The sequence below is a fragment of the Cryptomeria japonica genome, chromosome 9, assembly GCF_030272615.1.
Source record: "Cryptomeria japonica chromosome 9, Sugi_1.0, whole genome shotgun sequence".
In the NCBI taxonomy this organism is placed as follows: Eukaryota; Viridiplantae; Streptophyta; class Pinopsida; order Cupressales; family Cupressaceae; genus Cryptomeria; species Cryptomeria japonica.
The window spans coordinates 542,412,499-542,426,713 of NC_081413.1; the positions used below are offsets into that span (position 1 = coordinate 542,412,499).

General features: G+C 36.5%; 1 protein-coding gene across 2 annotated transcripts; it reads left to right on the forward strand.

The window, feature by feature from the left end:
• Positions 1 to 5,224: 5,224 nt before the first annotated feature.
• LOC131061025 (RNA polymerase II C-terminal domain phosphatase-like 3) lies at positions 5,225 to 13,475 on the forward strand. 2 transcript variants are annotated; one of them, XR_009358866.1, is made up of 13 exons: positions 5,225 to 6,590; positions 6,875 to 7,007; positions 7,139 to 7,194; positions 7,287 to 7,347; positions 7,481 to 9,346; positions 9,899 to 10,534; positions 10,840 to 10,986; positions 11,149 to 11,414; positions 11,525 to 11,636; positions 11,743 to 12,000; positions 12,085 to 12,131; positions 12,282 to 13,189; positions 13,393 to 13,475. XR_009358866.1 is itself a non-coding variant. In XM_057994535.2 (12 exons), exons 1-12 carry the CDS (start codon positions 5,653 to 5,655, stop codon positions 12,361 to 12,363), a joined length of 4,602 nt encoding a protein of 1,533 aa, XP_057850518.2. In that variant the 5' UTR covers positions 5,225 to 5,652; the 3' UTR covers positions 12,364 to 13,475. The 2 variants fall into 2 exon arrangements, 1 of the variants encoding a protein (XP_057850518.2); XM_057994535.2 differs by having other exon boundaries at positions 12,282 to 13,475.
• The last annotated feature ends 740 nt before the right edge of the window (positions 13,476 to 14,215 follow it).

A 14,215-nucleotide genomic window follows, 5' to 3' on the forward strand; every position in this document is an offset into this window, starting at 1 on the left:
TCCACATGGATCATACTCTAGGAACAGAGACATTAAAACTTTTAATGCAACCTTTTACACTATGCTTTTGTTTTGTAACAACACCCCATCAAGTTTGTGAACTTACTGTCAAGGATCAGACTTGCAAAATTTTGTATGCTTATTACAATTGTTCACCTTCCACATAGATCACAAGGGGACTCAAGGTACTTTCATGGATGTCTACATGCACTTGAGGAAACATTCAAAAGGTCCTTAAGGCATATAAACAATGGAAAACTCCAAAATTTGGAAGAAGTCAGACTTTTAAAGTTTACTGTGAGGTGAGACCTAAATAGTCATCATTTGTTTGTCATTATTAAACAACTCCATACAATAAGTAATAGTCACATTTGTGATAACAATCATGGTTCTTTAAAATGAATACAAAGTGAGAGACAACTGCACTTAACAAAATAAAACTTCTAAAGTGTAACTGTCACTGTTTTTGGGACAATTTGATAGTGGCCTTCAAATCAGAGACTAAAACAACATAAAAATTCCTTGTCAAGTGATTGCAAAGGAATGTTTGGATTACTCACAATATTATGTCAACCTCAAGTGCCAATTTGAATCATCAAATAGGTCTATAATTAAACATATTAGAACAGTCGGCTAGGGCAGCAAACTATATAACTGTCGGCCGCCCACAAATTAAGGTGGTGCTAACCATATATCGGCCATTGGAAACAAGTTGACTTTAAGCGTTCATCGGAATATCGTCGGACTAGCGACGAACATTATTGTTCGTCAAAATTTCGATGAACGTCAGGGACCAATTTTTTTAAAAAAATAAAAATCTCACATTAAATTGGAAGGTACCCAACGAAACAATAAATTAATTCACTTTCGTCGAAAAATTTCGTCAGATTTTGACCTCATATGAGTTAGTGGAAAGTAATAAAAAGGATTTTTTAATTAGACATGTATGAAATATTCACGTCACTATCAACTAAAAATGCCACTTTATTTTCCATATAATTTAAAGTTATTTATTTTACAACTTATCCCTTAAAACTTAATGATTGAGTTGTTTCAGACATGAAAAAAATATCTAGAAGACAATACATAGATTAAAAAAAATATTGTATATAAGTTTCATATATTTATGATTTAATATATTTATAATTTATATTAACCTAACTTTATTATTTTATAAAATTATTATAATAATTTATAATTTAATATGTTTAGAGTTCATAGATACTTATATTAGAATTTTATAGATTTAGATTTTTAATTTTATTTTTTTGATAATTAAATAGCTCAACTAGGGGCAACACCCTTTGTATTAAAATAAAAGATTTTAATTACATATCAACTCTACTGCCGACATCCACAGACTGCAACATGTACACCCATTCAACAACTTATTGTAACTGTCTATCTATGAAGCTTAGAACCTTACAAAATTGAGCATAGTGAAGAAGGGACACCCAGAAGAGGGGAGAACCATAGCCAAAATGTGTCACTCACAACTCCTAACTATAGAATCTTTGCCCATACAAGTGAAAAAGAAGGGGGGCAAATAGACCTACTGCCTATCATATCACATAAGACTATAACAATTATATCAAGGGCACAAATGAGAAAAAGGCCTATCCCTATATGAAAAAGAAAGGTTGGAAGTTATACATCTTCTACAACTGTTGTTGCATCTTGGTTTGCGTCCTCCTCTTCCAAGTCTGCATCCAGTTCCTCCATCTTGCGCACCACCACAACTCTCACCACCACAAGACACTCCATACCACAATCAACCGTGCTTTAGAATCAACTACTTCATCAACATTGCGGTGGTCATTCAATATCCATTCTTCTCCATGGCCCAAGCCACAATCATTACAGGGGGCCTCATCTCCGTTCTGTAGAAGACCTCCATTGGAGATGAGTTTACTCCTCCAAAGAAAGTTCTCCCCCTGCTGTAGCTGCGCTCGCCAATCACCCTCTTAGTGGCATGCCGAATGAGCAGATGCTCCGTTGCCAAAATAGAGAGCAACCTTTTGTCTGTGAGTATTCCTAGGAAGGCCATCTAGCATTTTGTAGCCTTCAACAAGATGGGCGTGTCCATGTCTGAATTCTTCTACCTTTCACTCTCTCTAGCTCAACAAGCCAAATCTAGATAACAATGCTAATGCATTGGAGTTTAGCTAGTTTACCCTATATACAATCACTCGTCATTATTGTGAAATGATCACAACCAACAAGCAAATCATCTGCCATATCGTTTGCTTTGATTGGACCATTCTTTCACACAAGTCCCCATGTGTGAGTTGCACTTATCAAAGTGTGATTTGAAATTATACCTCATTTCTAGTGTCATTTCCCTCATATATTAATTCATCTCGATGCAAAGGCTTGTTTCTATTTATAACAAGTACACAAGTGTCATCATGAAAGGAAAAGGGGTGAATACCATGTTTAGCCATTATAGTTAATCGCCTCCAAAGTTGACAATAATGTAATATCAAGTCTTTTATGAGAAATCTTAGCCCTGTGTTTGTCCTTTCATCGTAGCATCCTTAGCCAACTTGTTTGCAACTCGTTGCCCTCCATGTACATGTGGCTCACCTTAAAATCATCCAAACTATCTAGCATAATTTTAATTGGGCGGGGCATTTGGTTCAAAATCCAATTCGGGTCTCATTTTTACAAATTGCATTGACAACAATTAAAGAGTTCCCTTCCAGATGGACATGTTTTATCCCATTTCTATTCCAATTTGAAGCCCTCTCATAGTCACATGAAATTCTGCCACATTGTTGGTTGTATGCCTGATATGCTCTGCCACCTCCCTTAAAGGAGTACCATTGTCATCCTTAATTATACATCCTATGCCACTCGCACTAGGATTGCCCAGAGATGCCCCATCAAAATTGATTTTCACCCACCTTGATTTTGCACTCCAATGTGTGGTGGATCTAGGATCAATGACTTCGCCATGACTGCCATCTCCAAACAACAATGGGATGGAGAGGCTAGGAAAGGTTAATTTAATCTTGTTGTCACAACTAGTGTATATGTTCTTCTTGAGTGTTTTCGATTTAGATGCTTCATTGACAAGTTCCACAAGTTGTGCTTCAATCTTCTAACATAATCTCTTTGATTCCATGTTTTTATCTTGAAATTTTTTGCGATTGCATTCTTTCCAAATTTACCAAATAAGTAATGAGGGCAATATATACCATATGTCTCCAAATATAGCCTTTGTGGGCTTCCTCGTCCACATTATAAACCAATCATCAATCCCCAAAGGCATCAGACAACACCAGTTTACTTTGCTCATGAAATGCCACTAGCATTTGGTGGAGTATTCACATCTTAGGAGCAAATGGTCCACCGATTTGGAATTATTCAAACATAGGATGCATCTACCAGGCCCTTGTATTCCAAACTTCATTAATCTATCACAAGTGATTTAGATTTTTAATATTATTTATATACACGTAATATTTATAATTCAATAATTTATATATTGAGATTTAAGAATTTTCAATGTAGAAATATTAATGATAATAATTTTATTAATATTTTAGAATTATATAGGAATATTAATATAAATGTTATTATTAATATTTTAAAATTATATAATATGTACTAATATAGATATAAAGATCAATTTATTGAGTAAATAATTTTATTTACTATTATTAACTTTATTTACAATTATTTTCATCTTTTCAAAAGATTTATCTATGCAATAGATAATCAATAATCAACAACAACAACAATAAAATATTTTCCTAGATTATTTGGAACAACTAACAACTTTGGATTTTATATAATTTTTATTCACTTGCCTATAGTTCTTGGCAAGAACTAATAAATGGTCTTTGTATTCAACAAACATTATCCTTGAGGAATACTTAACAATATATATGTCTTCAAAAATATCTTTCTTAATTAACTCATTCAAATTTTTTTAGTCAAGACTATCTTTTTGATCGACAACAATTTTAGATGCTTTTTGGTGCATAACAAAAAGAATTTGCATTTAACATGGATCAAAATATTCTAGCTATTATTTTTCTAGATTTGACATAAAAATATCTACACAATCAAATCCAAAAATGTTTCTAATTAAAGTATTTGTCAATTGCATGAATTCCAAAGACTAGCCACGTACTTGTAAGTTCAACTATACACTTTCTCTCAAATTTATAAGACATTTAATATAAATTACAAACTAATAACCATCACACCTCCTTTCAATACAAACACTAATTATTAATGGTTCCCTGGAGCCATATTGCAATCTCCCTCAAATTGCAAAATGTAGATGCAAGATTTCAATATGGCGAGAATTTCTAGAACCATTTATTTTGGTCCTTTTATAATTTTCATTTGACATGTGTCATTAATAATTAATATCTGTATTGAAAGAAGGTCCGCAATGCACTTTAAGGAGATGTAAGATTTCAATATCGCAGGACTTTCGAGGAACCATTTATTTTGGTCTTTTTATGATTTTCATTTGACATGTGTCATTAATTATTAGTATTTTTATTGAAAGAAGGTGCAACATCTACAATGCATTTGGAGGAAGACAAGAGATTTCAATATGGCGGGACTCTCCATGAATCATTTATTTTGGTCTTTTTATCATTTTCATTTGACATGTGTCATTAATAATTAGTATTTGTAGAAACAAGGTGCAATAGTTAGTAGCTTCAAATTTATATTAAATGTCTTATAAATGTAAGAGAAAATATATAGTTGAACTTATAAGTATTTTATAATTGAGTGAAAATTAAAAATTAAATACTGTTATATTATGGTTTTCATTTAATTAATAAATATGATCAAAAGCGAGGGAAAAAAAATTTATAATTGAACTTATAAATATTTTATAATTAACTAAAAATTAAAAAGCTATTATATTATAATTTTCAATTATAATAAATATGGTCGAAAATGAGAAAAAAAGAAAGCCACTGCCTATTCCTCTTACACGTGTTTAAACTGCAAGCCGCGGGAAGAATTCACACGCCCACATCACTTTTTACTCGTCAAACGGAAAAAAATTAACCCTAGACTGTAAAATTATCAAGCTGGGGGCTGTAAAATCCAGGGTAAATGTTCTTCCGTTCTACCTGGTAGTTAGTACTTTTAAAGGACCGTCTTACGCACGGTTCAGATGCATCGATTTCAAGCACAAAATACCAGCCGTCAGATGCAGTTCTAAATGAGCACTATATAAGAGTCCTGTATTTTAAAGCCAATTCTGCAATTGTGCACCAAATTCTAATCTTCGAAAGGGCGCTCGGGGCAGCAGCAGTAGAGAATTTCTGTGACGAGGAAAATCTTGCATTGTGATTTAAAACAAAACGGATTGGGTTTAATCAGAAAACCAATCGAAAACGGTCAAAATTGGTGCTCACAAATCTCAAACGGAGGCATCTTATACACCACGGCCCGAACCCTGGAAAAGAAAAACCTGCTTTGGGAAATCGCTTTCTTTCTTTAATGGAAACCCAGATCCCAAAGATTCTTTTAGTTGTAAACATGAATCAATAGTCCTCAAGTCGGGGGCAATCGATTTGGCTCTGCGAAACCCTAATACCATTTTGTTTGTGTTTTAAAAAATCGTGTTTTTGGTAGCGAAACTGCTTTGTTGTAGTGAGAAGACCTAAAAAAATGGTTTCCCCCGGTGAAAATGATAACCCAATAGAAGAAATCGAAGAGGGGGAAATCGCAGACGGTTCTAACGACGGTTTTGATGATAATGGTGAGGAAAATTTGCCGACTTTACAGAGAAAGGCGAGTTTGAATGACTTGGCTGCTTCTAGGTATTGGAATGAGCCTGGCAGAAGGGAGGATAGCCCTAGATTCATGGATCAAGGGCAAACTGGTGGTCAGTGGAGGAGGGAGGGTTTGCATTATACTACTTCCAATGGTAGCTATAACCCCGACCTTTATAATTTGGCATGGGCTCAGGCAGTGCAGAGCAAACCTCCAAACAATAATAACAGTAATTATAGCAACAATGCCAAATACAAGGATGAGAATTTGAAAAGTGCTAGAGGGGTATCAAGATCTGAAAACCCTAGAAATGGCAGGAAATTTGTTACTAGCAAAAATGATGACTGTATTAATATTTCTAGCTCATCTTCAGATTCTGTTGACAGTGATGACAGTGTTAGGGTAATCAAGATGTTGCCTCCCAATAGCAGTGGAAGTGGGGAGAGTTCAAAGAAAGAATCGTATGCAGGCAGTGGAGAGAGTGCAAAGAAAGAAATGGGTACGGGTATTCTTTGTGATAATGATGAAAAAATGGAGGTTACAGGAGATGGCGATGATGATGAAAAGGAAGAGGGGGAGTTGGAGGAAGGTGAGATTGAAGTAGGATCCGAGAATTCAGGGGATGCTGTTGTTGGAAAGAGATATGATATGAAGGCAGAATCTGTTGGGACTTCCAAACAGGGGGTGAATTTCGACAGAGGGTCAGCGAGGCATCCGATTGGGTCAAAAAGAGGCATTAATGAAAAACATGGGTCGAAGAATCAGGACAGGGAAAAAATGGCTGCTGCTATTGGTCAAATGCTCAAGAATGTGACAGTCAAGGATGCTCAAAAGTAAGTTTTAGCTTAAAGATTAGTATTTTTGTTGATATACTAGACAGGATTCCTTGTTATGGGATTGCAATCTATTGAAATATAGAGTTAATGAGAACACCATCCGTCAATCGAAGCAAGTCATGTGCAGAAGGTGGCTAGTGGGTGGCAATTATGGGTGCCATTTTTTCTTCAGAGATTGTGCCTGAATTCATGCAACATTGAGAAACTAGACCCATTGGCAGTTCAATATAAGCTCCTTTAACCTCGACCAATCTGGGCTAACAATGTGCTTATTTTGGCAGGTCATTCGTAGGTGTTTGTGATCAACTTCGGAAAGCTTTGGAGTATCTGATTAGAATGAACACGGATGTGCATGCTAACAGTGTTTCTGGCGTTGTTAGAGATATCTTTACAGGAATTCGTGCTACATACGCTGTAAGGACTACCATCCTCTTTTGTTTAGAATAAGGGCTATGCCTGCAGTTTCTAAGGTGTGCTCCAAAAGGTCAGGTTGGCTTACCAGCTTACCGGAAATGCTCATAGAAAGTGCGTGAATGATTATGCAGGTATATAAAACAGGAAGTCTTAAACAGCAGGAGCAGGAGAAAAGTGCATTTCCAAGGTTATTTAACTCAGTGACAGTTGAATAGAGTAATTCCATTAAAATTCATATGCAATACAATTGACGACTTGTTACATTGTTTCTTTGGCTAGGTTGTTGGAATTTGTAAGTACCAAAGCTCGGAAGCATTTTACAAATAAACAAATTAAAGAGGTGAGCTACATGAAACTTCTTATTAATTCACAGGACAGGTGACATTCACATTTATTAAACCTTCTTTGGGACCTCATAAACATATTAGCTATAGAAGAGTCCTTATTGATGCACTACTCTTGTGTCTTTACAGTTCGAGTCCATGCTGGGACCAGTCTCATCAGGTAATCGAAGTTTAAAAGCTGATACTGCTCAGGGAGAGAAGGGAAAGCAAGGTGTGGTTGCAATGCACTCTAGTATGGAAAGTACCTTCAAATCAGAAGAAAGGGAAAGAATCTCACATAATATTAATTTGATGACTCAGACCTCGTCAAAATCAATTGATCGCTCAAACAATTCTAATGAAATAAACTCGAGAACATTTGAACCTAATGACGATACCCAAGCATTGACAATAACAGAAAGTGATAGTCGAGCTTCTAGCAACAGTGATAGTCGAGCTTCCAGCAACAGTAGTTTGTTTGTTGGCGGTGCTGGATCTTCTGATGGCTCTTTCAAGCTATGGAAAGAGGATACTGAAGAACTTAACGATTCAAATCTACCGACACCCACTCGTGAGAGTTCCCCAGCACATTGGAATCAGCAAAGTTTGAGATGTATTGTAGAAAACCAATCCTCCCGGAAACCGTCCATTCCATTTGGTAGGGGCATTCAAGAAGAAACAGATGAAAGTGCATTTTGGGCATCTGAACCTGTGAATGCAGTTACATACTATCAAGAGAAATTTGGACGGAAAACGTTTTTTAGCAATAACAGGCTGCCTAGCCCTACTCCATCAGAAGATAATGAAGAGGAAGAAGCAAGTAATCAAGGGCTGGAAGTATCCTCATATGTTGCTAATACACTTCTAAAACAAGTTACAGAGGAGGGCGAAATGAGGCCTACAGGTTTTGATGGGAATTTGTCGTTTCTTTCAGCTAAAGATTGTTCTGCTCCATTGAATTCAGATCTTGAGTCCCGAGATGTGAAGCCAGGAACCCAAACTTGGTCTACCGTGAACCTTGAACCGCCGGTTTTCCAGTCTAAAGATGGTATGGACGCAGTTGGATTGAGGAGATTAATAAATTTAACAGCTGTAATTTCTAGAAAAGCTCTAGCAAAGAGCAGAGATCCTAGGCGGAGAGTCACTGAATCTGAGTTATGTACAGTAGATCTAAATACGCAGCCTTGCCAGATTGAATCTAGTGTCATCACAAAAGAACAGGCTGAAGAGGTATCACTAGATAGGAAGCACAAGGCTGATGCTGATCTTATTGAGGATTGTAATCATAAGCGACAAAGGAACCTCTCAGCTCACCATTTGTTTCCTAATAATTTTCCAGTGATGATGTCTGGGAGTGGTGGATGGCTAGAGGAAAACACTGTTATTCCATCATCTAGTGACTGGGATCAAACATTAGAAATGGAAGTAGATAGCACAGGAACCATTATCAGACCCAATGATTTGCAAAGTGATTATAATAGCATCTCTGATGCAGACATAGAGCACTCAATCATTGAAAATGGAAATTTAAACAAGAGACTGAAGACTGAGTCTTTTTATCAGGCAAATGTGGCAGTGGGCCCTGCCTATGAAAGCAATCAACTTCAATCAAATCCCATCGATGGTAATTTAAGTTTCAAGATACAGTCTCAAAGTGAGGAAGAGAAAGCTGGAAGACCAGAAGTAGATATAACTGATCAAGGTCAGCAGATGCATGATTCAGTGAATTCAATCTCAACTATAATACCTTCTGTGCTGAAAGATATAGCCGTCAACCCAACTATGCTTATGAGCCTGCTTAAGAATGGACAAGAGAGCTTGTCAACTCAGGCTGTTCAGAAGACCGAGCAATATCAAGAGAAAAATCCTCCCTCAGTTTCTACTGGAGAATTAGTGCAGGCAAATGGAAAAGAGATGGCAGTTAATCCTAGCTTGTTAAAAGTTTCTGATCCACAGCAGCAGTTATCACAAGGATTGGCCACTTCTTCTAAACCTGCTACCCAACTTGCTTCTACGGTAAGAATCAGCGTTGGAGCTAAAAGAGTGATATATCATCATTTACATGAAATTATCACAGATTTGCAGTTTAGCACATCTATGATTTAATTATTTATATAATTATTTTTGCTAATCCCTTATCGTGACTTGGATTAATTTTTGACATTTTATCCTATATAGTTGTCTTGAGTTGACTGTGTGAGGCTTGGGCTATTGGAAATGTACTGAGGTCATCGTTTGTCTAAATGACCACGAATTTTTTTCTAATCTTTCAAAGAAAACTTCAAAAAGTTCTTGAATAAATCAGAATGCTTTGGGTAGAAACTGTGTGGAATTTTTTGAATCAACATGTCAGATCACATTCTGTGGTCTACAATTTTTTCTACTCGGTTTGGTCTCCTCAAGCTGATGATTCAAAAAATAACACACAATTTATATGAGAAACATTCTGAATTATTCCATGTGGTCTCTGGAAATATCATTTCTTACATTCTCATATGTTTCATCTTCTTGTTTGCATTTTCAACTGGCAGTAAATATTTACAGAAAATTTGTGTTGATCTGTGGCAGGCTGGAGAGTTTCAGAAACGGCAGATGAAGCCTCGTGATCCTCGTCGCATTCTTCCAATTAATTCAGGTTGTGAAGATTTGACATTGAATGGACCTACTAAAGCTTGTGTCCCAGTAAGCAGAGAGATCCATACGACTTCATCGAGGCCTACTGTAGATTCAACTCCAAAGCTAACCCAAGTTTCTAGCTTGCCTAACATTGAACAGAACTTCAAAGAAAAGCTTGTCCACATTGCTGAAATACTTGGAAAATCTGATATGAAAGCATTACAGGCTCTTTCTTCACAGTTGTGTATTGACAATTCAAAGAAGGAAACCGAGTGTCTTGACCTGGAAAACAGCAAGCTTGTCAGGTCATCCAAGTTCTATGAAACGGAAGGTAAACAAGATATGGGAGATTTGAACATGGTTTCTTCTTCTTCACAGAGTTTGCCAGATGATAATACTGGAACTGTACAAAATAAGCTCCATCCTTGGGGAGATTTGGATCATATCTTGGAAGGCTATAGTGAAGAGCAGCGACTTGCCATTCATCAGGAACGGGCACGAAGAATTGAAGAGCAGAATAAGATGTTCCATGCCAAGAAGCTTTGCCTTGTGTTGGACCTCGATCACACACTTCTCAATTCAGCAAAGGTATTAAACACCATCAAGTTAATTTGGTGATTTCTATGTAAGGAGACTCTTGGAGAAATAAGGAAAGAAATGAGTTAAGGGTGGGGAGGGGTGGTGTGAGAAAATTAATCAAGCCTACAAGTGCATAGTTTTTTTTCTCTTATTAATGGTTTGGTTTGCTTGAATAGTTTGTTGAAGTTGGAGACTCTTGGAGAAATAAGGAAAGAAATGAGTTAAGGGTGAGGAGGGGTGGTGTGAGAAAATTAATCAAGCCTACAATTGCATAGTTTTTTTTCTCTTATTAATGGTTTGGTTTGCTTGAATAGTTTGTTGAAGTTGATCCCGTGCATGAAGAAATTCTAAGGAAGAAGGAAGAACAAGACAAAGAGAGGCCTTACCGTCACCTCTTTCGCTTTCCTTACATGGGAATGTGGACAAAATTGCGGCCTGGTATCTGGAATTTTCTAGACAGGGTTAGTAAATTTTGAATTGTTTATTGCCCTCGCAATTTGTAGGTTTCTTGCCATAAAGTATAAACCTTCTTAAGATGGAGAAATCACCAACTCAACTAGACAAAAGCAGATTAACAGGTTCTTGCTTGCATTAATCTCATGCTCTTGTGGTTTATGCCGCAGGCAAGTAAGTTGTATGAACTACATGTTTACACTATGGGCAACAAAGTTTATGCCACAGAAATGGCCAAAGTACTAGATCCTACAGGAACTTTATTTGCAGGACGGGTTATTTCTAAAGGTGATGAAGCAGATGTAGATGGTGATGATAGGCCACCTAAAAGTAAAGATTTAGATGGTGTGTTGGGGATGGAATCTGCAGTAGTTATTATCGATGATTCTGCAAGGGTTTGGCCTCATCATAGGCACAATTTAATTGTGGTCGAGAGGTAAGTTTGTTCATGTCTACCCTAGTAATCAGATCTTGTGATTGCACATTTTATTTTTCCTTAAGAGTATGCGCAATTCTTGTTCTTAATATGGAGACTACCGTGTGCAGGTACATGTATTTCCCATGTAGTAGGCGCCAATTTGGGCTGGCAGGTCAATCCTTGTTGGAAGCAGATGTTGATGAAAGAGCAGAAGATGGAACACTAGCATCCTCTTTAGCAGTAAGATGCTAGAAATTAATTTATGTTACTCAATATTTTTGGATATTTTCCAAATTTTAATCTGTCACCTCTGTTGCTAATGTCAATTCTCTTCGATGGAAAACAGGTGATTGAGAAAATCCACCATAATTTTTTCTCAAGTAAATTGTTACATGAAGTGGATGTTCGGGATTTCCTTGCAGCAGAACAGCGGAAGATTCTAATGGGTTGTAAAGTTGTTTTTAGTAGAGTTTTCCCTGTTGGAGAAGCTCAGCCACATCTTCATCCTCTATGGCAGATGGCTGAACAATTTGGGGCTGTATGCACAACTCAAATTGATGAACAAGTTACTCATGTTGTAGCCCTTTCTCCTGGAACTGACAAGGTATGTCAACTTTATATTGAGAGAATGTAGCCGTATGAAAAAGCAGCCACCTGATGATGTTGGACTGTTTTTTTCATGCTGCAGGTGAATTGGGCTTTGCAAACAGGTCGATGGGTTGTCCATCCTGGGTGGTAAGCAATTTCTCTAGTTGATATGAAAATTAGGTTTGTTGTTGCAGAAAGCACTTTTAACAAGCACCCAATCTTTAGTATGAAATTATTATGATTAATTTTGTTCCAGTATTGACTTAAAATCTTTATTTTATTTTACGTGGCAAACAGGCTTGAAGCTTCAGCACTTCTGTATCGCCGGGCAAATGAAAATCATTATTCTATAATTATGACTCATTATCCTCCACAATGATCTAACTTCATTCACTTTGCACCTGATGTGGTAATGTTGATAATACCAGTGATTCAGATGGGCGTAGGAAAAATGATAAGGCATAGAATTGGGGGTGAAAGGGTTTGGTAACAAGGTTAATTAATATAAGGCTTGAGCAGTCTGAGAGTATACTAATAACATTCCCTTTTTGCGGTCTCACTTTGTGATATAGTTAACTCGTTTTCAGTTTTCCTGTATTTTTTTCGTTCATCTACTAAGAACCATATTCATATCAATTGCAAAACCCATGCAGTTGCAGAGCAGAAGGAATACCTCGATTTAACAGTTGTATAAGCATGGTTTCCAGGTGCTACATTGAAAAGAGACAGATCATGGTTATATGTTTGCAAGTCACAGAAATCAAATCATATTGAATGGGAGGTGAAGAAATGGAGACTGGTCAAATATTACAAGATGATGGGTGAAATGTTTGTAAAATATTGTCTCAGTATATTTTTTCTCGAAGTGTAAATATCTCAAGTGGTCGATTCATAGTGGGGCAATTAATCTAATTTCAGTTGTCAATAGAATTAATGTAACGATTTGCTGGGGCTGCAATTGGCTTGCTTAAAAGATTTGAATTTTTATCACTACAAAAAGTGGACTAGATAATTAACATGAAACTGCCGATTTTATGAGTCCTTGTTGATGATAAACAGAGCTGGTGCTGTTCACTCTGCTTATTTACTACATGCCTTTCGGGTGAAGGATGGAGTCAGAATAGCGTTTGCCAAGTCCATTCCTGTATCAAGTAGAGCATTCAAAAGGATTATTCACAATCAATCGTTAAAGTTGTCAATTATAGGTTAGATAATTCATAACATTGTTTCCTTGGAGTTATTCCATCCTGATGATTCTAGTTTTACTAGTAGAACTATTCAATTGAAAAAGATGATTTGTGAACCTAAAAATCACTCGCCTAGCATCTGAATAAAGTTTTGCCTTACCTGATGAGTCAGAACTGGATTATAGGCTTTTTATCTTGGTTTTATTGATTTGTGTATGCAGGTATGATCCTTGTCCATGACCTCTTCTCTGATTGAAATATGTAAATACACCAAGCTATAAACTGGTAATCATTATGTTTGGAACTTTGGACTATATTAGTTTCTTCTACAATATTTTCACGACAGAATAGTAAAATTTGTAAACTATTCTGGGAGGTTTCACACAATGTTCAGTGAATGGATGGTGTTAGAGATCTTTATCTAATAATAAACTCTTATCAAGCTTTCAACTTTAAAAAGAAGTAATACAGGATATGTTTTTTGAGAAGCAAAGTTGTTTCTATTGTAGGGAGGGGTTTCTTGGTATTGAAATGATTGACAAGACAGGCTCAAATTTATGTGCATTATTTGAGAAAATTCCAAACAAATTCACCAGTGGCATACAGTGTTTTTTAAGGCTTTTGAGGTGGCAGATGAATGAAGTGACAGTCGAGATGTTGGTCTGGTGATATGCTGCAGTCTACGAGAAGAGTGAAATTCCATTACAGGAGGAACTTAGCATGCCTCACTGTAGTAGGTGAGTGAAATACCCTACAGATGGAACAATTCGCCATCCAGGCCCTTTCAGAGATCATAAACTAGACCAAACGTGTTTTAAACTTTTAAAAGTCTGGAAATCTTGTTAGCTTTTGTATTGGACTGGTATGGGAAGCTCTTAATCAGAAATTCTAGGACATGTTTTAAGTTTTTAAAAATATAATTAAAAACTGAACGGATATCTCGTCCATCCAGAACAAGTACAGGAGATCAACACCCCTTGCCTACCATCTGTTGTGACATGCTATGATTTTTTTTTGATTGCTTAAGCAAGGGATCAATTGGGG

What these genes read in the sequence shown, in the direction of transcription:
- LOC131061025 (XM_057994535.2), top strand. Translation starts at nt 5,653, where the DNA reads ATGGTTTCCCCCGGTGAAAATGATAACCCAATAGAAGAAATCGAAGAG. An exon ending in GAATTCGTGCTACATACGCT is followed by an intron (nt 7,008 to 7,138) that starts GTAAGGACTACC and finishes ATGATTATGCAG; the next exon opens with GTATATAAAACAGGAAGTCT. An exon ending in TTTCTCCTGGAACTGACAAG is followed by an intron (nt 12,001 to 12,084) that starts GTATGTCAACTT and finishes TTCATGCTGCAG; the next exon opens with GTGAATTGGGCTTTGCAAAC.